General features: G+C 36.4%; 1 protein-coding gene across 1 annotated transcript in view; it reads left to right on the plus strand.

The window, feature by feature from the left end:
• The window catches only part of LOC121737028 (protein prickle-like), a 153,189-nt gene that overhangs the window by 244 nt on the left and 129,255 nt on the right, over window positions 1-23,690 (plus strand). The window contains exon 2 of the mRNA XM_042128549.1: window positions 19,363-20,152. Within this exon, the coding sequence (XP_041984483.1) occupies window positions 19,404-20,152 (749 nt within the window). The 5' untranslated portion in view covers window positions 19,363-19,403. The remainder of the gene's footprint in view (window positions 1-19,362; window positions 20,153-23,690) is intronic.

A 23,690-nucleotide genomic window follows, 5' to 3' on the forward strand; every position in this document is an offset into this window, starting at 1 on the left:
TTTCTCGACTCATAACTTGTGAAATGACTTTCTTTATGGTCATCTGTACTTAATTTTCTGCGATCAGAACGAATATTTCATTGACAGCTTTAACTTAATTTGTTTGAATTCATCGACTTTTTAAGACTTATTTGTTGTAATTTCGTTTTGCTAATCAAGTAATAAGTCAACACAATTTTTTTGCCAAGTACCAAATCCGGGAAAAAAGGAATCAATTCAGCAAATGAATTGTCAAAACTGTCAAACTGTCAAATCAGTATCAAAAATACAGAAATGAATTGCAAGCAGAGTTGCATTTTGCGATTTTAGAAAAATGAATCATAATATTATGATTCTTCAAAGCGACCATTTTAGCCCGGCTGGACAGCATCAACCCTTATGCCCTTTAAGAGTATTTGACAACTTACGTATTAGTAGCAAAAAGTTCAAAAATATTAAGCTGGATACTTAATATTATGTATTTGAATTCTGATAAAATCTTACTTCGAACTTATCCAGTTGTAACTTATAGTAGGTACTTACCTACATAGCAGTATAAATTCTTCAAATTTTTTTCAACATTTCACTGTTTACTATGTATAGATAATAGAATATAGCATATTCAGTATGCAAACCTGTATTTAACGTAATAATCGCAGGTTCCAACAATTCCTGTTCCAAGGCTTGCGTTGTGAACATACAAATTTTATGTAACCGCGCTATGTGAGTGGAATATGTATTTATGTGTTATGAGAACTTTCTACGCCGTATGTAGGGCTTGGAACAGACGCATTCCTGGGAGTTAGGACCATTGAAATACAAATTTTGTACTTCACAAAGATCTCTCTTAAAGTTTCGCTGTAGTATGTTAAGACATTTCTCAAATTTAGAGTTCCTTATCAACTACAAGTAACCCGTATAATTCGTGGCTTCCGATGGATCGCAATATATTCAAACTAATATTATAATTATGTGAAACTCGTCATGCCCAAACCGCTGCACCGATTTTGCTGTGGTATGGAGATACTTATTACTCCGGAAAATGGACGGTTCCCGCACTATAAACGAATTTAGGGCCTGTTTAACCACTTCTTTATAAGTGCCGAATATCCACCTATTAACTTGACAAATCAAGTATAGAGATTATGTCAAAGAAGTTTTGAATAGCCTATTCGGAGCTTTATCAGAAAGTGGTGAAACAGCCCCTTTGGTTTATAACTAACGATAAGTCAATGACAGTGAAATTAATTTACTGGTATTATGGTGGTAATAGGCGAATGATAAAAGTGGATCATTAGAGGACGTGGGCGTAGAGAGGTAGAGATATGTCGCGTACAGAAACGATAGCTCTAGTTTAGTACTAAATTATAGCTCACTCATCAGAGATAGAGGAAATTGATAGTATAAAGCGTATCAAAGAAAAAAGATGAACATGTTCTGTTTCTAGGGGTGTTCTTGACTAATGCAGAGTTATTTTTTCACCAACGCTCTTGCTTAAGTAATCAATAACGCTATTGAAAAGATAAACCCCGGTCATTTACCGTCTGGGACTGAGCATTAAACAGTGAGAATTACAGTCTAAATAGTAGTAAAAACGCCTAAAAAGTAAATTGGGATGACTTGAAGTAGACAAGTATGAGCATTGAGCATATTACGTACTGTATGCTAAGTAGGGAACTTAGCATACAGTACGTAATATGCGCAGCCAAAATAGACTTCTTTCCATGATAATAAGAAGGGTAAGATTTCAAAAAATTCAAAAAAGTAGAGCCAGTTAGATACGTTGCTAAAATGGAAATTGGTCTCCTAAATTTTCCTAATGCTTTCTTAAAAACTAAGCTAATAACTCAACCGTATTAACTATTTAGTAATAATATGTGACTTATCTACATCAATTAGAGCAAATTAAACTAATAACTTAGATATATCAAATATAGCAAGCTCTACGTGAACCAAAAATGTAACATAGAGATTACGCCGCCCACAAGTCAAGGTCACAGGGCGGGGACGAGGCCATATCCGCCCACGACGAGACAAAATGTAGAACACTGTCACACATGTTATTAACTTATTACATAGATAATATCAATACAATATACAGGATGTAACAAAACTCATGATAATGATTTAGGATGTGTATGGGTTCCCTGTATAAAGTTCGCTGTGAAAGTAGCAGCGATCAGCGAAATAAATGTATGGAATTGACATGACATGAGTCGAACGTCGACTTCATATCGTCGAACGCTTATATTTTTAATTGCGATTTTATAAAAAAGCGATTACGAAAACTTCAATTCTATACATTTTTAATCGGCAATTCTATAAAGTGATTATGATAACATGTTGGCTAGTAGGGGGTCATCTTCCCGTAATAAAAAGTAGCCTACGTCTTTCCGTATATCATAAACATAAAACATAGGATACAGACTATAGTTTGCCCGCAACTTTTTTCGCACAAAAAATCGTTTATTTCCTACCGGTTCCTTGCATTCCTCTGGGAAAACAACTATTCTTTGTTGAGCCTTAGGTCAGACAAACTTTCGCATTTATAATTTATATATAATACTTTTTACTAATAATAAAAATGAGAAAGCGTGTCTGTCTGCCTGTTACCTCTTCACGCCCAAACTACTGAACTGATTGCTGAAATTTGGTAAGGATACTTTGAGTCCCAAGAAAGGACAAATGACACTTTATATTTCCGGAAAATTGTACGGTTCCGGCGCGATCATTCTGTAAGTCTATAGTAAATAATATTACGAGATGATCTACGAAGATATAAGTATGATACAGTATAATGCGAGGGAAACTGTTCTACATGCCTATGAATTATAACTCAGCAGGTGTCACTGCGCACGCGCATATATTAGTATACCATGTAGGTCGATATTATGTTTATGGTAATATGTTTTCATTGCTTTATATGGCAGCAGCTTTTATTGTTTTTCTTTCCCCAAATTATGTAGCAAAGGGAGCAGACAAAACGTGAAAAAGAGGAAAAATCTTAAAGTTTTGTAAATTGTAAGTTACAAAGTAATATATAACAACAAATAATTATGTAAAATACGTCTTGTTGTGCCTATTTTCGGGAAATATTTCACAGTCTCGCGGAAAACTTGGAAATTAGTACGTAAAAACCAAAAACCTAGCACTTGAAGAAAATTTTTTTTACTCTCCAGTAAAAGCTCACAACAATTTCCTTTTTGCGTTAGATGGGATTTTAATTACTTATCTCAATCAATTTCTCATTAAAATTGCTAACCTTCGTGAAAGTAGCCAATAGACTATTATATGAAAATTATCAATTAGTTGAAGAAAAATCAGTTAACGACAAAATCAATCATAGTAATCAGATAATAAGTAATCATGCTACACTTTCCAAGACCGGCTTTCCTTGTCATTTGCCTATAATACAGGCTTTCATAGCCTCCCTATTATAGATCTGGCTAATTATTATCGATCTTGGCGCTAGATTATCACCTTGTTAAGTCAATGTTTAATTGTATAGGCTTTATTTTAAACGAGAAAATCTTGACTGTCTTTTTCAGAAGCTTCTGCAGCTAGTGTTTTCATTCATTGAATTTAGTCTGTGGGGGTAACGGGAAAAGCCAATTTAGCTAAATCTTATCTCTGGGAAATATATTTGCAAAATATCTCGGTAACCCAGGTACTGTAATCTGTAATAATTATAATAGACTGGTAAGTGTTGTTAAATAAGTATCAGCTGTGTGATATGTTAGGTATATGAAAGAAATAACTATGACATGCCAATCACATCAGAAATGATCCTTTAAACCTTTAAAAATTCATGCGAAATTTAATTTCATACAAAAGTCCCGCATTTCCATCCAACCATCTTAAGGCGCTACCTGGCAATTTCGACTTAGTTCAACCTCTATAAAGTCTGGTAGAACTCAAAGCACAATGCTGAAAAAATATATATTGTATTGTTAATATTAATTAATATATATTTTATTATTGTATATACTGGTCTATAATATTAATCAATTGCTCACGAGGATTTTTTTCCAAACTCGATAGGTTTTCAGAAAAAGAAAATATACCGTGGTCATCGATTTTTTTTTGCTAATATTATGTATTCCTTTAACTTCGTAACCTGTTGGCTTAGAGCATTGAAAATTTTATATTAAAAACATTATCAGTTACACTACCGTTCCTCTCGAGGAATTTTTAATTGAACAGTCACGTCCATGTGAAAAGTAAAATTTACTCCTATTTCGCCCTATCAAGAACGCGGCGAGCGTCGTAACCGCCACTGTAGAAAACGCGCTGATATGAATGTTATTTTAATGTCTTTTACATCGATATTCGTACTGACAGACTTCGACCTGCTAATAATTTTAGGGAGGGAGCAGCTTTAACCATCAAACTGCAAAAATCACAGATACACCTCGTAACAAATGACAGGTCATTTTAGAAGCACTGTTACATTTTATCGCGGCAAAGTATACGTTAAGGTAACATTACATAATAATACACCTGTCCAGGTGTAGACTGGTGTTAATACATTGACCTTTAATAGTGGATTCCTGTATGTCCGTTAGTCTTCCGTTATTGTATAGACTATAGAATATAGACCCTAGGCTTAAGTCAGGTAGTCTTTGTCGCGAGGTGGTTAGCAAATTGAAAGGTATGCTTAATAGATTTACCGGGTATCTGAAGTAGTTTATTTATGTTTTAAAGATATTAACACAGCTTTGTTCTAGATAGGCTCTCAACTTAGAAGTCGAGGTTCGTTTCCCAGTTAGGGTATGCAGGCTGATCGACTCGATAGTTTGACAAGAAAGATGATCCATGCGTCCGATAGTTATGTCAAAAGTTGGTTCTGATCTCTCGTCAATCATGTCGGTCATCCGTCTTACTTGATTACGAGGATAAAGGAACAGAGGTTCCTTGTGTAATGCACACACACTTGGGCATTAAAGTGATTCCTAAGTTGTAAGAGAGAGAGGGAGAATGTCGCGGTACGAGAGATTTTCCTTTTTTTATTATAAAATAAGTAGTATAAACGAGGAAACGGATTACCTGATTAAAAGCAACTACAATCACCCATGGATCACTCGTAACATCAGAAAAGTTGCAGATGCAATGCCAGATAAAGTGATTTTATAATAGCTTGCTTATAGCCTGATATTTTATTCTGCCCATGTAAGGGAACACGAAACAAACAAAGAATCGGCAGCAGATTTGCTTTGAGAATTTAGTTGTAAGTTGGAACAATGCTGGCAGGACAGGACACAAAGTAAATATTTGTGGAGCACAAACGAAATACTAAACATATTTGCAGAGCGTACAGCATTCTCCCTTGTACTGGTATATCTGTATAGCCTTTTGGAATAAATAAGGGTTTTAGCATTCTTAGGTCCGCTTGCAGCAGTGTAGTGCTCGATTTTAGAGATTTTTTTACAGGAGTTTAAGCTAGTGAATACTAGTGCTTCTGAACGCGTAACGTTGAAACATATTATAATACCAATACCAGTATTTATATTATAACGGAGTTATTTATTGCCAGCAATAAATAACTCCGTTGAATAGATGAACTTCGTTTAACTTTTAACTTATCTGCGACTTCATTGCACAATACATTTATTTCGCGGTAACCGTACACATTATTTCGGGACTTTCGGGAAATCTTGTTTTTCCTGGATTCAAAGTAAGGATTGGTTTAGCTTTTTAATTGTGAAGAGGTGTCAGACTGATAGACTTTCGCTCTCAATATTAACTATTAGGACGTTAGAAACGTCTTGCGTTAATGTAATATGCTATGACTATTAAGTGCTTTACATCAGCCTTTCCCAAAGTGGGCGATAAGACCCCCTTGTGGGCGCTGAAGGTCTAAAAGGGGGAGGTGTGGGACCCAGAAAAAAATGGGGGCGTTGTGTAGAGGCTTTGGGCCCGTGATTTATTTCATCTGGATGCATTTTAAATTGAAACAGGGGGGCGCTAAAACATAATCTTTTCTCAAAGTGGGCAGTAGACAAAATAAGTTTGGGAACCCCTGCTTTACATGAATAACAATTTTTCCCACTAAGACAAATATACCCATAATAATGTTTCGAAAACAAACTTTCACCACAAGGAAATAAATAGTTTTTGGTGAAAGTATTAATAAATAGGAAGCTGTGAGACTACCAGCTGCGAGGGCTACTTTAGATGATATTATGATTGTAAACTCATAGTCATATATCGCATATTATATCAAACTGTGTCTTAAATCATAATCAGAAACAAAGAAAGACCAAAGTGTTAGGACACTTTGGTCTTATTTTGGTTTCATTTTTATTAAAACAATAATATTCCAAACAACAAAGTGTTTGGAATATTATTTCATGTACCTTTTCAACACTATTTTTAGGCTGTCTGTATGCAATTGCACATAATATTATGTCCAGTCTTAATATTATGTAAATATATTTCTTGCCAACTATACGAATTTTAATTCATCTTATTTTTTTCAAAAATACCGTTACTACGCTGCGGGATTTTTATCATAAAGTTATTTTGCGATGTGCAATTCTGTTATTATCTCGACGGTCCAGTTCGATATTAATATGCAAAACAAAGCTATAATACCGCTAAGTTATGCTCCTATAATAACGAGAATTGTTATCAAAAAATTTAAAGTACTTACTATTAACATTGAGAAAACATTAAAGCGGTCTTAGTGGAGTCCATTAAGGACATTACTTAGATAAGTTTTTGTTCCTTAATTTTATCGAAACCTGAATTTAATGTTACTACAGGAAAATATTGTATACTAGCTCGGCCCCGCGGTGTTGCCCGGGTTTTAGTGAAAGTTAAAATCCGTGTTACCGTGATGATTTTACGCGACTTCATTTTCTTTGATTTTCTCATAGGAACTTTTCCATTTTCCGAAGTAAAATGTGGTCTATGTGTTATTCCAGGATGTTAGCTAACGCTATGCAAAATATCTAAATTGCTCCAGAGAAGTAACGTGGGAGAGCCATGCTTCGGCACGAATGGGCCGGCTCGACCGGAGAAATACCACGTTCTCACAGAAAACCGGCGTGAAACAGCGCTTGCGCTGTGTTTCGCCGAGTGAGTGAGTTTACCGGAGGCCCAATACGCTACCCTATTCCCTTCCCATCCCTACCCTCCCCTATTATCCTATTCCCTCTTCCTATTAAAAAAAGGCCGGCAACGCAGCTCTTCTGATGCTGCGAGTGTCCATGGGCGACGGAAGTTGCTTTCCATCAGGTGACCCGCTTGCTCGTTTGCCCCCTTATTTCACAAAAAAAAACAAATATAATACACTCACAAACTTTCATATTTATAATATTAGTAAATTGAAAACGGTAAAGGAAAACATCGTGATGAAACCCGCACATGGTTGGTCCCAGATGTGTTGACCAGCGGGGCTAAAATGGTCACATTTAGCAATTCCTCTCAATCAATTCAGCAAATGAATTGTCAAAATTGTCAAACTGACAAATGTCAAATTAGTACGAATTACTACAACATGCGACAGCTAAAATGAACTTGGGCGGGGGCGCTGCACGTAAAGGAGAACTGTCAAAAATTACGTCTTTGTATGATGGCAGCGTTAGTTCCTTTTTTCGCCACGTTCATTTAAAGCCTTGTCGAGCTGTAGACATGAATTGCAAGCAGACTTGCATTTCATAATCATATTATGATTCATAACATGATTCTCTAAAGCGAACATTTTAGCCCCGCTGTTCTTTCCTCTGGACTAGGCCGACTGTATTGAGAATGCCGTATGCGCTTGGGACATTTAAAATCTTGCCCCAGGCACTACAGTACGTTACTTGAAGAGTGGTTACTTCGCTCTGAAAATACTGTTTAAATCAAATTATTAAAAAATTATGTAGTAATTCATGGGCTTATACAGGGTGTAACAAAAATAAGTGATAATACTTTAGGGTGTGTACGTGTTCCTTGTAGAGAGTTCACTGTGAAAATAGCAGTGCTGAAAGACCAAAATTTTTTTTCACTTTTGTATGGGGAAACTCGTGACGCTCGGGCTCTTGTCCATACAAAAGTGAAAAAATAAATTCGTCTTTCAGAGCTGCCACTTTCACTGTGAACTCTCTACAAGGAACACGTACACACCCTAAAGTATTATCACTTATTTTTGTTACACACTGTATAAGGGGGGTGTCCTCGGGGTCCGGATCCCCCCCCCCCCATTACTATCCATCTTACTTGTCCAATTTCGACAATATTATTATATTCTACCTCGCCGATTAAAATCTGTGCGGTACATGTATAAAAAAATATTTTTGATTTCCTAAACACGTTGCCTATTTGCTGCTGGGGAACCCTTCATGGGCGATTCCAACTCGCACTTGGCCGCTTTTTTACGTACTTATCAAAGCTGTATATACGCCCGTACTATTAAATAATTAGAATGATATTATGATACTTGAGTGTTAACTCTTAAATTAAGTTGTTAACTCAAAAATGTGCTTTTACGGATTTTTATCTCAAAATTCCCGGCTTCTTGTCTTTCACACAAAGTAACTAACTTTACCTCCTTATAATATTAAGATTGTTAAAAAACATGCACACATAGTTCAGGAATTCTTCTGCTACCGGTCGGTATGCGTCCTCACTCCTCAGTCATCGCCATGCGCGTCACGTCCCACCACATGGTAATTCCACTAACGGGGTACAAACTGCACATTATGTGTGAAGGACGCCACTTTAAACCCGACTGCGAGAAAAGGGGTTATGTCTTTTAACACGGATAAAGATTAAGTGACGTAATTACGCTTTTTTTTTTTTTAATGAATAAGGGGGCAAACGAGCAAACGGGTCACCTGATGGAAAGCAACTTCCGTCGCCCATGGACACTCGCAGCATCAGAAGAGCTGCAGGTGCGTTGCTGGCCTTTTAAGAGGGAATATGGTAATAGGGGAGGGTAGGGATGGGAAGGGAAGGGAATATGAGAGGGTAGGGAAGGAAATAGGGTACGGGATTGGGCCTCCGGTAAACTCACTCACTCGGCGAAACACAGCGCAAGCGCTGTTTCACGCCGGTTTTCTGTGAGAACGTGGTATTTCTCCGATCGAGCCGGCCCATTCGTGCCGAAGCATGGCTCTCCCACGTATATCTTTACTTACGTGACATCCTTACTAATACAAATGCGAAAGTGCGTCTGTCTCTCTGTCTGTTACCTCTTCGCGCTTAAGCCGCTGGGCCAATATAGATGGTTGGTACGGAGATACTTTGAGTCCCTGGAAAGGACATAGGATATTTTTTATTCCAGAAAAGTTAAGGGCTTCCGCGCGATAGAGAACTTTGCGCAACAACGCTATACGTGGGAGAACCATGCTTCTGATGCTGCGAGTGTCCATGGGCGACGGAAGTTGCATTCCATCAGGTGACCCGTTTGCTCGTTTGCCCCCTTATTTCATAAAAAAAAAAAAACAAGGAGATGCGGGCATCGATTAGTTTAAATATATTTTTGAGCTCAGCTTGGCATAACTTTGGTACTTTGATAATAATGATGACAACTCCTGCAGATATTTATTTAAACAAGCCACATCCTGTGACTCAAAACGTCGCGAAAATTGAATTACGTCACTTCGACTCCGTACCGTTTCGTCATACTCTACTTTACGGACATAGAGGTAAACTAGATGAAATTACTTGAATATTCCCAAGGTATTTAATTAAAAACCAGCGAAAGAATTCGATCAGCCTATAACTGTCAACACTCGTCATTTCCTAAGAGTTTTCCAGTAGCAAGGCAAAAGCGCGTAAGCCATAAATCTGTGAAATTCCATCGGAAACGCACGACATTTTTGCCCTCGATTCCGTTATTTATGAGCGAAGGAAGTTATATTTAACTAGACTATTAAGTTTAATGAAAAATGTTAATTTTGTGAGAACTCGACTTAACAAGGCTTAACCGTGTAATTATTTGTTGGAGTCGGTGCATACGAGCTATTTACGACAGCTAGTGGTTGCAAATCGTGGCAGAGTCGAGCGTCGTCTTTTTTAACAATATAATATGTAAAAAGTAAATAAAAGTTAAAATATGTTACGGGATTTTTAATTTTTTTTGTTTTTTGTTTCTCCGAAAAGTTAGCTATATCTAGCCTAAATTTGAAATAGCACTGGGTGCATCAAAGCAGTTGGATATTCTGTATGTAAAGAAATAAGAATTAATAAGAAAGTTATTTTAAGCGCAAGACAGTCAACTGAAAAAATTCTGTGTATCGTTTGCACTGACCTCAATTTTTTAAGATATATTGTTTTATCATTTTCTGGATTCCAGTTTTCGTGTTAATTTCGTTTTAATTAACTTAACTATATTAATTAACCTTAAAGTTGTAATAAACAAGGAAGTTAATTATTTATTATCATTGATTAAAATAATGTCTAAATGCCCATTAATATATTGATATTATTATTTATTACTTTCAAAGTCGGAAGATACTAATAAAATATTTAATCTTAAACTTTGATAAATCTTAAATTTAGACGTGGGAGAGCCATGCTTTGGCACGAATGGGCCGGCTCGACAGGAGAAATACCACGTTCTCACAGAAAACCGGCGTGAAACAGCACTTGCGCTGTGTTTCGCCGAGTGAGTGAGTTTACCGGAGGCCCAATCCCCTACCCTATTCCCTTCCCTACCCTCCCCTATTCCCTTCCCTTCCCATCCCTACCCTCCCCTATTACCCTATTCCCTCTTAAAAGGCCGGCAACGCACCTGCAGCTCACCTTATGCTGCGAGTGTCCATGGGCGTCGGAAGTCGCTTTCCATCAGGTGACCCGGATGCTCGTTTGCCCCCTTATTTCATAAAAAAAGTAATGGTTATACCTACCTCTCTAAGACTTTAGTACAAGAGGCGGAATTTTAAAATAACCTAACTATAAATAAACTTCGCTTAAGCCTTATTAAACGCTTCAAGCAATCAAGAGTTAACAGAAATACAGACAATCACAATCTAGCGTTTATATTATTAGCATGGATAACAATTAACAACACAACTGTAATATTTTATGCTTCTAAAATGTTTCAAGACAATTGAACTACAGTTATCCACTTGTTGATCTCGGTTTAACTCATACTTATGTCATTGTCGGTTAAATGTCACAAAAAGTGTAGTTGTGACAGATATGGTCATAGGTCCCACGTGAACTGACTGATACAGATCTGGAACTGTTATGTTCTGTTTATAGTTTATCGTGGTTTTTATGGACGCTGGTACTAAGCAGGTAGAACTGACGGTTAGTTAAAATTATTTGAAAGATTCATCTGATGAGACGGAAGGAGGAAGGGTAGTTCTCCTTAGAATGATCGAATTTGATGACATTTTATTTGCAAAGTAATATCTTCCTCTCTTCTTAAATGCGATCTAAAAGGCGGTAATGCCTGCGCTGCTGTTCCATTTTACGCCTGTCGATACTCCTGGAGTGCAATCCGATTTTTTTATCCGGAGTGCGTGGTATGCAGCCATTTTATGGCTTTATGTATTCCCTAGAATTCGCGCGTTGAGCATGCGAAAGTGATCTTTGATTTGCAGCGAGCGCTGGCCGCGGCGCAAAAACTGGCTGCCGTAAATACACATGCCAGGCTACCGTGGAAATATGGAACTGTAGCTCTACCATGAGTTTAAAGCTATAGTAAGTATTTATCGATACTTGATACCGACTACGTAAATTGTATGGCGATTTTAGTTCCGCAAGTAACCACTAGAGGCGCTGTAAAATTTGCCATACGAAATATATGTAGTCGGTATCGAGTATCGATAAATACTTACTATAGCTTTAAACTCATGGTAGAGCTAGGTCTGCTATTATTATATGTCACGTATACCTACCGCGCGGCCCCGCCCGCGTAATTATACGAGATTTCGAGGGAACCGCACATTTTCCCGTCCAAATGAAGGCCCGTGGTTTCCTCTATATAATATGTGCCAAATAAAATAATAAGTATGGTACAGTAGTTCATAGGATTATCTGATTCAAATATATAATAAAACCAAATTGTCCAACCAAACTCTTCTTTATTCTCTTCCACCATAGACCGGACTCCAACCTGAAGGCGCCAATGCTGAGAGTGTTGACCTAAAGCAAAGCTCGTTCCCCAAAAAGAGTCCGCTCACGTTTCCCCCCGCCGGACCTCCCTTTTTCTTGCCACCACCACTCTCAGTATTGCCAACTTCAAGTTGGTATTGCCAGTATATTAATTATTACTCTATGGTATTGCAAACATAAAATGTCCATAAACACAAATATAGCTGTCATTAAAATATCTATCCTTACAAATAGGTTAATTTTTCCCGTTTTTTCACATTTTTCTCTGATTCTTCGATCCTATTAGTCGCAAGTCGCAACGGGTCATAAAATACTCAGTTTTACTTTAATTAAGAAATATTGAAAGTAAAATAAAAATTTAAGGGAAAAATTGACGCTTTTTTTAAGAGAGCGCTCTTAAAAAAAACGGCATTTTTACTCTTGTTCGATATGAACATATTTTTTAATGGAGTGATTTAAGAGGAAGGTTAATTTGTTGCAAAAAAATATAGTATATTATATAACATAGCATTATACCTAATATGGCAAAACAACGTTTGCCGGGACAGATAGTTTAACATAAAAGTATTTTTTTACTACCAAGATCTTGCAGATCAAGATGTAAATTGTAGGATTAATAGTCAGTAATAACAATAATACAGCCGCCCGGGGCCTCGCTAAACACCGCTTGTGAGAGTCCAGTGTCCAGTCTACGCCGCACCAATTACAAATACCAACTTACATATTCATAACCAAGTGCGAGTCGCGAGGGTTCCGTTGCAAATATGGCGTTGCATTTGCCAGGATAGAAAGGAGCGTCCAGAAATTACGCGAGGTGTTTAATGGGGAGGGTGTCCACTGTCCAGTTTAAATCTCACCGAATCTTATGTAGGGGGGAGGGGATTTAAGAAAAACTCACGTATTGTAATGGGGCAAAAGAGGTTTTTTATTTTCTATGCCGCTTTTCCGCGCTAGCCTATGGGTCATGATGAGCGATACAAGTAATTATTATGAAATTGCAGATGGGCATATTCGCCAAGATCGACGTTGATTGTTCATGCTATAGCATCTAAAGATAGCTTTGTAACCATGGTGGCAGTCATGGTCTTTCATGATTGCGGCATAGGTATATAAGTTTAACATTAGATTATTTAACATGTAAACCCATATAATAAAAATTGTCCAGCTATTGTGGTTAATAACATTATAGCCTAATGGTGACAGACAGACATATACAGGCAGGCTAAAAGGGTTCCGCTTCACTCTTTGTATACAGAACCCTTCCTAACATATCTGGGAGCCAAGTCGTATGAGAAGCATGTAAACCACCTATAATTATGCAAGTCATTAGTGTTGGGAACGCACCAGGAATTTTATCGATATAAGAAGCTATTTTTATCGATACTATTAAGTTTTATGGGAGGCTCGTAATAGGCATGGTATTAGCTCTGTGGGGCGCTGCTACATATACTATTATATAATTATTTAAACTGAATGTTAATAAATTGTGGTATTTGGAATCGTAATTATATTTTACAAATGTAATGCGAGAGCGTAAGACATAACTTTGTTGGTGTAATAGGGAGTTAATCAGATTTTATTATATTGGTTGCCTTATTTAAAATTAATGTCCTCCTTATATCCTATTTTATTTAAATGTAAATCTGTTGAGGCCCTATTTCATCAAAAGTTATTGAATTTTTTTAGCGTACCCTTATAAGTAACATTTATATATATTTTTGAAATTCATAGTATTATAGTGTCATTTTCGCTATATTTAGATTAAATTGTATTTGAATAAAGTAACGTATACTAAGCCATCAACGTACTAGCTACCTCAAATCATATGAATTATGAGTCAGATTATATTTACAACTGTCAATTAGTTTATTTAATGTTTTATTAGAAATGTTTACTACTGGGAATGCATCGTGCAATAATAATTAAAAGTTTATATCTCTTTAATTGAGACTGTCTGGATATTTCTACTTTTATCACAGTCTGCTGTGCCTATAACAATAAAATAAATAATAGGCTATACTCTACGTGTTCTCTTTTATTTACCTAAGTAAAGAATAGTCGGCACACATTCAATTCAGAGTTTAATTCGAAAAAGGGAAAAAATATCGATAATATTTTCTGCAATATTCGCTTAAAAATTACAATAATTTTGAGAGGGTGACCTGGATCAGCCGTATGCCTGTTTTTTTGGCGACTCACTAGAATTAGAAGAGCCTCGAAAACTGTAGTTTTAATTTTTAAATCAAAATATCGATAAGTCTATAGTTCGCAACACTGTTTGTTTGTAACCTCGTTATTACGTGCGCGGTTCACAAGCAGTTCCGCGGCACGTGACTAGCTTTTTCTTGAGGAAGGTAACCACATGCCTACTCGAGTCAAAGTATTATGAGGTATAGACTAAACCACGAAACTAGTCACATAATGTGAAAATTTTATGTAAGTATTGCCCGCAGTACGCCAAACTTTATCAAAACGGTTAACGGACAAACGAACTTATGTACTTATCGCCTATTAGTCTACAAGCAACACTGGGTACACAAGTTAAAAGTTCATTATATATTTTTTTAAATAGTTTTGGAAGCCAAAACTAGCACTCCGTCATTACACGCTAGTTTTACGATCGAGTACGTTATTAACAGTTGATAACGTACGATCGTAAAACTAGCTACTAAAGAAATGTTAAATGCTATTTCTTTTGTTGTCAATAGTTACTATTGACAACAGAATAAATTGCATTCAACATCTTCTTTCAAGTTCATAGTACTTAATATGATGATGGTTGCAATTCAAGACTAAACGCTGCCCAAGTCCTGTTAAAACTATATCTAGTGCGATCGACCGGTTTCGATGTTTTTTTTTTCGATAATTGATTTTTAATTTACAACCGTACATCGGGAGTTCGAACCCACTCGGTCTTTACCCCCGGGCTATAAAAAACTCACTTTTATTGTATCTGTTAACTTTTTTTAAACGTCATCGCCATTTTGAATCTTTAAAATCGTATTTGGAATGCAACGAGATTAAATTTAGAACACGTTTAAATATGGTTTACTTAATAGTTTTATACCATTAACTGCGCAAACTAAATAACTCGAGTAACATAGTTTGAGTTTACATAATTGCAATAAATAAGCAGCACGTTAATCATCAGTTTATCGACAATAAAACGACAGAGTCACATTAAAATCGTTAAGCGATATGAGCATGAAATACTGTTGCAGACAGAGTAATGGGAAAACTCTCTGCATTTAAAATGTTATTGATACGAGTATTTGATATTGAATGAGATACTGTTAAAGCCCAATAAATTCTATAGTCTGTCGGTAGTACGAAGTCTTTTAATAAGTATAATAATTGGAACTGTTCATGAAATATAGATAAATAGATGACGCCTGCAACTCACTTGCGCCAAAATTAGTTTATCACACGGGAACCGTACATTTATCCGGGATTAAAGGTATCCTTTGTCCTTTTCTGGGACTCAATGTACCTCACTACTAATTTTGGGATTGAAGGTATCCTTTGTCCTTTTCCGGGACTCAATGTACCTCCATACAAAATTTTAGCAAAATCGGTTCAGCGATTTGGGCGTGAAGAGGTAACAGACAGACACACTTTCACATTTATAATAATAGTATCAATCAGTAAATTATAGTATAAGTATAGATTTATTATAATTCCAGCACTTAGGAAATATAAACCCTAAATACTGAAGTTCTAAGTCGCTGAGGTCTTTAGTATAGTATTGATAATAATAAGTATCGTAGAGCTGTTTCCATGGGAACTTTTTCTGTTATTACCTGCTTATTAGTGATGATGATGCTGTAAAGTCAAGAAGCGCAGATAACTTCATAAAAAGGCATAGTCGGCGCGGGCGCACGTAGCGCGGTAGAGGATGCCCGCCGGCGGAATCATGGCTCCCTGGCTGTTCCACTACACTAGCTATCAGACGAATATAGACCCTATTACAGGGACAAAAGGTTCATAATCAATTACACTCGATTTTATAGAGTCAAGCAAATATGAGCTTTATTACTAGGTACGAAAGTTCAATAGCTAAAACTCTCGATTTCAAAACAGATCACGCGAATATAGACTGTATTACAAGGAAATAAGAAGCAAAGAAAGTAGCTACCAAGCCCTTCATTGTTTTCTTTCACTTTTTCTTCTTCCATGTTCAAATTATAGTCTCAACAGATCGGTGAAGAATTTGGCATGATTTTTAGTAACGGTTGTATAATAGATCATTAGGTTTTTGATATAATAGCGTAGGGTTAGGCAGCCAAGCCTAAAAAGGAAACGAAGGAAATATCATCGAAACAGACATACAGACACACTTTCTCATTTATAATATTAGTAAGGTTATAGCTTACTAAATATTATAAAAGAATCCCGGGCACATCGTAGTTTATGTTACTGAAGATATCCTGAAGATATCCTATATACCGAGTTCAGTAAAAATGGGCACCTGTCTACACTGTAATGACAAGAGCAGCATAAGAATTCATCATAAGATAACGATAAGAGCAATTCATATTTATCTATAGGAAATATCTACAAAACTATTATAAGAACATAATAAGAGGCACATAAGAAAGGAATTAGGTTTTGAAGCCAACATTAAGATAACAAAATTACTCTACTGATGTTCTAGTGGTGAATATTTTTAAAACCACTAATAATCAAAATCAACTAAATAAAAACATCAACAAGAGTTACTTCTTTTCAAAAGCATTTCCTATTTTCTAATGGCACACCGTAGTTAAAAGTATTTTAAATTAAAGCTTTAATGGCGAATTTAAATTAAACAAGTAAATATATTTTTTTTATGTTTCGCGCGAACGGAGGGCTCAAATTCCGTGCCGAATTTATTTTATCGTAAAAGTCGTTGAAATAGTTTTAAAAAACTTATGGGCCTATTATATTCGTAAATTAAAAATGATATTTTTTTAATAAAAAATATTATTGATGCACATTTTTTAACATATTTTGTTAAAATAAATATCTAAACAATGTATTTTGATAAAAAAATCATTTATTTAAATATTTTTATGTTTACAAATAAATAAAGCGCGTATTTTATTGTAACTAAATTTTTAGATTCTTACCGAAATGACGATTACCGTCGTATTCTATTAATAAAAATGGCCTCTAGATTAAATTATCTATAAGTAAGTCTTGATTAGAAGATTTACTCCTAAACTTGAGCTAAAGATAATTTTAAGAGCATGACAAGTCAACTTGCACTTTCACCATAAAAATTAATCTTTCAATAGTATAATTGTTTTTAAGACCATCCTATCGTAATCTATAGAAAGAAATGTTTGTAAACTATTTTTCTAGTAATTATCTACCAGAGTATATGAGAATAACATAAGAAGAAGGTGTTTTGTTCGCGGTTTTGGTGATTTTTCAGTGCAATACCATAGAGAACCAATATTTCTGCTGGTCTTCCTGTTTTATATTACTTATTGTTATATAGTCAAAAATATTCGCAATATTTTATTAAGTATATGTAAGAAAATTATTAGGCAAGTTGCTTATTACACGTATTTTTAAAGCAAGCAAATTATAGGCAACTCTTCATCGCCAGAATCGTCACTTCAAGTATCATTGTCAGTCTGTAGTTCATCATGGTTTTCATCAAGAACCGATTTTAGAGACGCTTCTTCTCCGCAGCTTGATATTATGATGAAAATATGTCGATTCGTTGCTGAAGTGATGACTGATGACTTTAAGGGCAAAGAACGTTGATGTGACTGTCTAACGGCACCTTTTTAGGGTCCGTTGTCAACAAGGAACCCTAGTTTCACCCCACCGTGTGGGGTGTCGTTGGATCCCTTATAGTTTTGGTCTCTCCGTTCGTCTGTCTGTCTGTATGTCCGTCTGTCTGTACGTCTGTCTGTCCGCGGTTTTTCTCTGAGATTATAAGGCCTACAAAGCTGCAATTCGGCATGAATGTACATCTTAATGACGCCGACGAAGTGGTACATAAAATTTTAAAAAAGAAATGTACGGTGCCTCCCATACACATCAAGCGGGGGTGATTTTTTTTCCGCGTCCACCCCACCATAATATTTAAAAAAAAAACCTATCCAACGGGTTTTTTTTAAATATTATGAGTATTCACAGCAGCGTTGCCAGATTTTTTTTGTGCCAAGTCGGGACTTTGGAAATTTTTGAGTGAAAAAGCGGGATTCTTCAAAAGCGGGACAAAGTAAAAAAAGGTATAGAATCAAAAGTTGATATTTCATCTTTTTATTTGCGTTATTTTAGCTATCTATTGTCACGTAAAATAACGTTTACGTGACAATAGATAGCTAAAGTAGCCAAAGAAAATCCACCCCTCTACCTCCCACACTCTTATCTTCATCACGCACCTTTCTTTGTACGCTGTACGTACGTTTGGGCTTTCCCCGAAAAGCGGGACTGAGTCTGTCCCGCGCGGGACATTTAATTTTGATGAAAAAATCAGGACGTCCCGCCAAAATCGGGACGTCCTTCAACGCTGATTCACAGACTATTTTCCTATTTAGGAATCCGTTTGTGAAATATGAAGTTTTAAAGTGGAAAAAATCGTTAGAGTCCGGTCCCCCCTTCTACTACGGTACTACGGAACCCTATAATATTGCGCGTGGCCGGACATGCACTTGGCCGGTTTTTTTTTATACTTTTTCACTTTTTGATGAAAGCCTCCTGTCTTCTTAATATCTCCTGCTTTCTTCATGCTTGCAGAACGCTGTCCTTTATATACTTAATACTCTTAAAATAAAATGTTTAAAGCCTAAGTTCCCTAATGAAGGAGGAAACTGGACTTTCACTAGAGTATACACTATTGAGTATCTAGTCATTGATTCTATTAAGTATAGACTTAAAAAAGTGCCTAACAAATCCATCTAAAAACCTTTTTGATTACTTTTAGAGTGATTACTCTACAAATAATTTCAATTCTTAAAAAGTATTTGTGATAATAAGTCTATAGAATAACTTAACTACAGCAGCGCTTTTAACAGAGCAAATATAGTCCATAACAAATCAATTTGCTCTTAACTCAGTGTAATGAACTAATAAAGGTTTTAAAACAAGGAGCTCTAGATATTCTTTTCTATTAGAAACTTAGTTCTTATTCAAAACCATGTATAGAATGCCAATGTCTATGATGTCTATAAAAAAGCCATGATTAATACTCCTAAAGCATAAATAGATTTAAGGCGTCTGAGGTCTGCTACTTGGGACATCTATTGTAATCATCGTCATGCGAATAAAATCGGGGTAATAGGCATATAACTAACAAAGCAACTTCCACTCATGAAAAACACAATTACACAGCCATTAGCAACGATCAGAGTCATTAGTGTTCAGTGAGAACAATGTCGACGACGGCGACGAGTCATGTGAAATCGTCCAATTCCGCCAACATTCTGATGTGCAAACAATGGTGGAAGGTGTGCTGGATGTATGGGGACCAGGAGAAGTACTACAGACAGCTATACGGCAGGAGGAAGTTGAACGTCAGCGCTGACTCCTACTTCGACGACGAGAAGCGCCCCGGAGCACAAATCACTGAACTGACAGACGAGTTCTTTCAAGACAACTGCGAGAATAAGATTGAACCAGCACCTGATGAGAAGCAATGGTTCGGAGCAGAATCTGAGCCTATATACGGTTTTAATAAGAACTGGAAGGACCAAAGACGACAACCGATACAGAATTACGATATAAACGAACTTCTCGATTCGGGTTTAGATGATAACTTAAAAAGTATACTCAACGGTCTACCTCCAGCGCCAAAAAAGGAAATTATAGAATCTAAAGACGACATCTACAAGAACGGTAACACTTTCGGGAAGACATCCAAAACGGTGTGCAAGACGAAGCGTGGGGCGGTTGTTACGGAAGAAACGGAGATCTCCACTGATGGGAGGACGACAGCTAACCTGAAGTTTCAGCGGTCTACCGTCAAGACGGGGCCGAACAGAGTGAAGGAGGTGCTGCAGCCGGTGAGAGAGGACGCCGTGTTGAAGGACTGCGGGCGGAGGAAGTGCGTTGGGGACAAGCTGACGACCACCACCACCACGATGGTGACCGTCAGCCAGAAGAAGGTCACCTGCTGTAATGAGTAAGTTATTTTGAGTTTTTTCTTATACTTGAAACGCCTGCAACTTCGTTGCGCCGAAATTCGGTAATCACGCGGAAACTGTACATTTTCCGTGGTAAAAAGCATCCTTTGTCCTTTCCCGGGACCCAAAGTATCTCCATACCAAACAGCCAAATCGGTTCAGCACTTTAGGCGTGAAGATGTAACAGACAAACAGACACACTTTCGCATTTAAAATATTAATATTGGTATTTTGGCAACAGCTGTTTTTCAAGGCAGAAGGTTTTTGGGATGAAAAAACACTTTAGTTAGGTCTATCTTACAAACTGTGCATTTTTAAGTTACTTGTGTTTTTATTACTCTGCACTCCGTGCAAAATTCAGTCTCCGAGGCACTTAAAAGTTTCGAAGAAAAATTAAAATATTGCCGCTTTTTGACCCTAATCGAGATATTATTGCTGGCTTTTAATTTTGTTTTTATATTTATACAACCTCTGTCAATTTAAGTAAATGGACGGAGGCGTTGTTAAATTTTACTGTCCAATAACTTAAAGTGGTATAAAGTGCATAAAGCTAGTTGAATATTTAACATCGATATGGAAATAAAAACACACTAAACACACTTTACATCGTTCGCCTAACTTAACGACTACTTAAATTAATTATCTAACGCTGGAATGCTACTGAGTAGCAACAACTATTAAGTAGTGTTCAGAATGTTCTACAGAGATGTTGATGATGATGGCTATCAAAAATCGTAATACTTGTAAAAAAAAATATAAGTATTATGATGAAAAATTCATCATAATACTTATATTTAATTTAATTATCTTCGGTGTTCATCAGTTTTTGACCTTGTTGGTTTGAACACCCTAATCTCATGAACACCTGGACCGATTTTTATGTAATTTTCGACAGATCAGACTACGGGAAAGGATTTATGCAACTTTTTTCGAATAAATCACGATTTATTCGAACCCAAGAAATTTCGTTAGTAAGAAATTACTTGGGTACCACACGTGGTACCCAAGAAATTTCTTACTAACGGGGGCCGCGCGAAATGTCTTGTTAAAAATGTTGTTTTTTTTGTCATTAAATTAGGGGGCAAATGGGCAAACGGACCACCACCAGGAGAGCAACTACCGTCGCCCATCAGAAGACGTTGCCGGCCTTAAGATGAATGGTTTTCGAATAAAACAAATGCTGAATAAAGATATAAAACTTCCATTTTCTTGTAGCGATCATTTAGATAAGTGATATTGTATTGACGTGGGCGATTCGATAGCGAAGCCATTGGATTACCATCTTATAGCGATGAGAGATTGTGGCAATATCCTATTGGTGGATAAATGCTGCGCCCTAAGGTTTTTATGATTACTTTACAACGATAGTTACATTTATTCAAAGCGTTATTGATAGCTATTGAGAACGTCCTACCGGTTACCACAAAAACCTCATGTTTATTGTTGTCGTATTCTTTTAAATAGAAAAATTATAAATATTATAATTATAAAAAAAATTATGTACTTATCATCATACTCGTTCGATAAATAATGTTTTTGTAATTATTTTTCTTTCTCTTCATTGTCAAGTTTTTTTCTCTTTAAAGTCAGGATTAAAAAACTCCTATATTGCCTACCAGCTTTTTCCCGCTGCTTGCAGTATTCCAGCCGGGCTAGCATGGCCTTTAAGATTTTTTCCGATTTTCATAGAGAAGAAACTACTATAGTTTCTGGCATAAAACATCGTGCTCCAAAGTAAAAAGGGTCGTAACTGGTATCGTATGCTAAGCGGGCTGGAATACAAACTTTGGACCCTCAGTGTAATATTGAGAAATAAAAGGACTTTTCGCCAGTCTCCCAAACTTCAGTATCTTGATTCTTGGAATCTTTATTATATTAGTGTTGATTTTTATCTACTTTACTCTGTCATCACTCTAACCACGCCTTGAGATTTGGGATTAATTCAGTATGTAAATGTAACACGGAACATCCGTAAAGCTTTTTGTCGTAACAGCTGGGCGTGGCGACATCGTCACGCCTGATATCATCTAAATACTGCTTTAACCTTTAGATAAGTTTGGTCATTGTACTTTTAAATATAAAGAATTAGATTACAATCGGTCAACCCGTTTGGATTCACGGACAGAAACTTTTCGATGCCCCAATACTCAGACTGACTGACAGACAGGTAGATATAATAAATTATGTCGAACTTATATAATCACTCTTTTTCGTTAGGGTTTTAACTAATCAATCCCCAAGCGGCACCCGGCTGTCGCATAACAATTGAAAATCTGTTGTGTCTGCGAATTCTACGATGGAGGTATTAATCTACTCGCTATAGCATTCCACTCCACTCAAAAAGGAGCTTTATAACCCTTGTAATGGATCATAATTCATAACAGAAGCACATTACAATTTAAAGGGACTAAACAGCAATAATAATTCGCTATCATACAAAATAAATGTACGAGTTCTTTTTATGTATTCATTAAGATGAGCAACAATGGCGTAGATCACAGATAAGCACAAGTAATTTAACATCAAACAGGACTGAAACCGAATCCACATTAAATGGGGCTTGTAAACAGAGGCGATACCATCTCGATTTCACGTCTGGCGTAAGGACAGGCTCTGCCGACGCGTTGAAATGTCTCCTGCGCGAAGGTCCGTGGGCTTTGAGGGTTGGCACACACGCTACATTCATTTCAAAGTTAAGAACATGTTAAGTTATGGTTTTACTTTGTTATCCTATCAAAATAACATCATTTTATTTGTAATTTATTTATTTACTAGGGACGCCTTTCTTGTAAAAATAGAATATAAAAAATAGGAATAGAAAGGATTACACTTCTTGTAGATTTAGGGTAGGTTGCACCAACTTACTTTAACTATAACTACAATGCAAAATGTCAAATCTTTGGTTAAAGTCGAAAATGGACACCATATTTAACCATAACCTTGAGATCGACAAGGCTTTAAATCACGTGGCGAAAAAAAGAACTAACGCTGTCATCATACAAAAACGCCATTTTTGATAGTTCTCCTTTACCAGTAGCGCCCCCGCCCACGTTCATTTATAACCTTGTCGGACCAGCTGTCATCTGTCAAAATCTGTGGTCAAAGATAAGGTTAAAGTTAAAGTTAGACTTAACTGTAACCATAACTTTAACTTTAACCACGCCCCTGGTGAAACCCACCCTTAGCTAGGTTTATTCCCGGTTTCTGAAGCTTCCCGAGTCCTGACTGATTGTGACTGTCCCAACACGAAGGTGAGATTAGCACATTTTCTCATCAGCGTTTCGATTGGCTAGTAAAAAATGTTTAAAAGCGCACACAATTAAATAAAATAGAATTAAAAAACGTGTAAAATACAATACAATATTTTTATTTTAAAACTCGAAGAATGTTCATGTAGAGACTCGTCCTTGGATTAAAAATGATTGCGTTTTTATCGTTTTGTTCTGTCTTGTCGTGTAGTCCCTCGTTCTCGCTGACAATTAATTTACTCCTGATGCCTTTATAATGGTGACTTCTTGTGGTCATCAGGTACGGTTA

The sequence above is a fragment of the Aricia agestis genome, chromosome 20 (assembly GCF_905147365.1).
Source record: "Aricia agestis chromosome 20, ilAriAges1.1, whole genome shotgun sequence".
NCBI classification, from domain to species: Eukaryota; Metazoa; Arthropoda; class Insecta; order Lepidoptera; family Lycaenidae; genus Aricia; species Aricia agestis.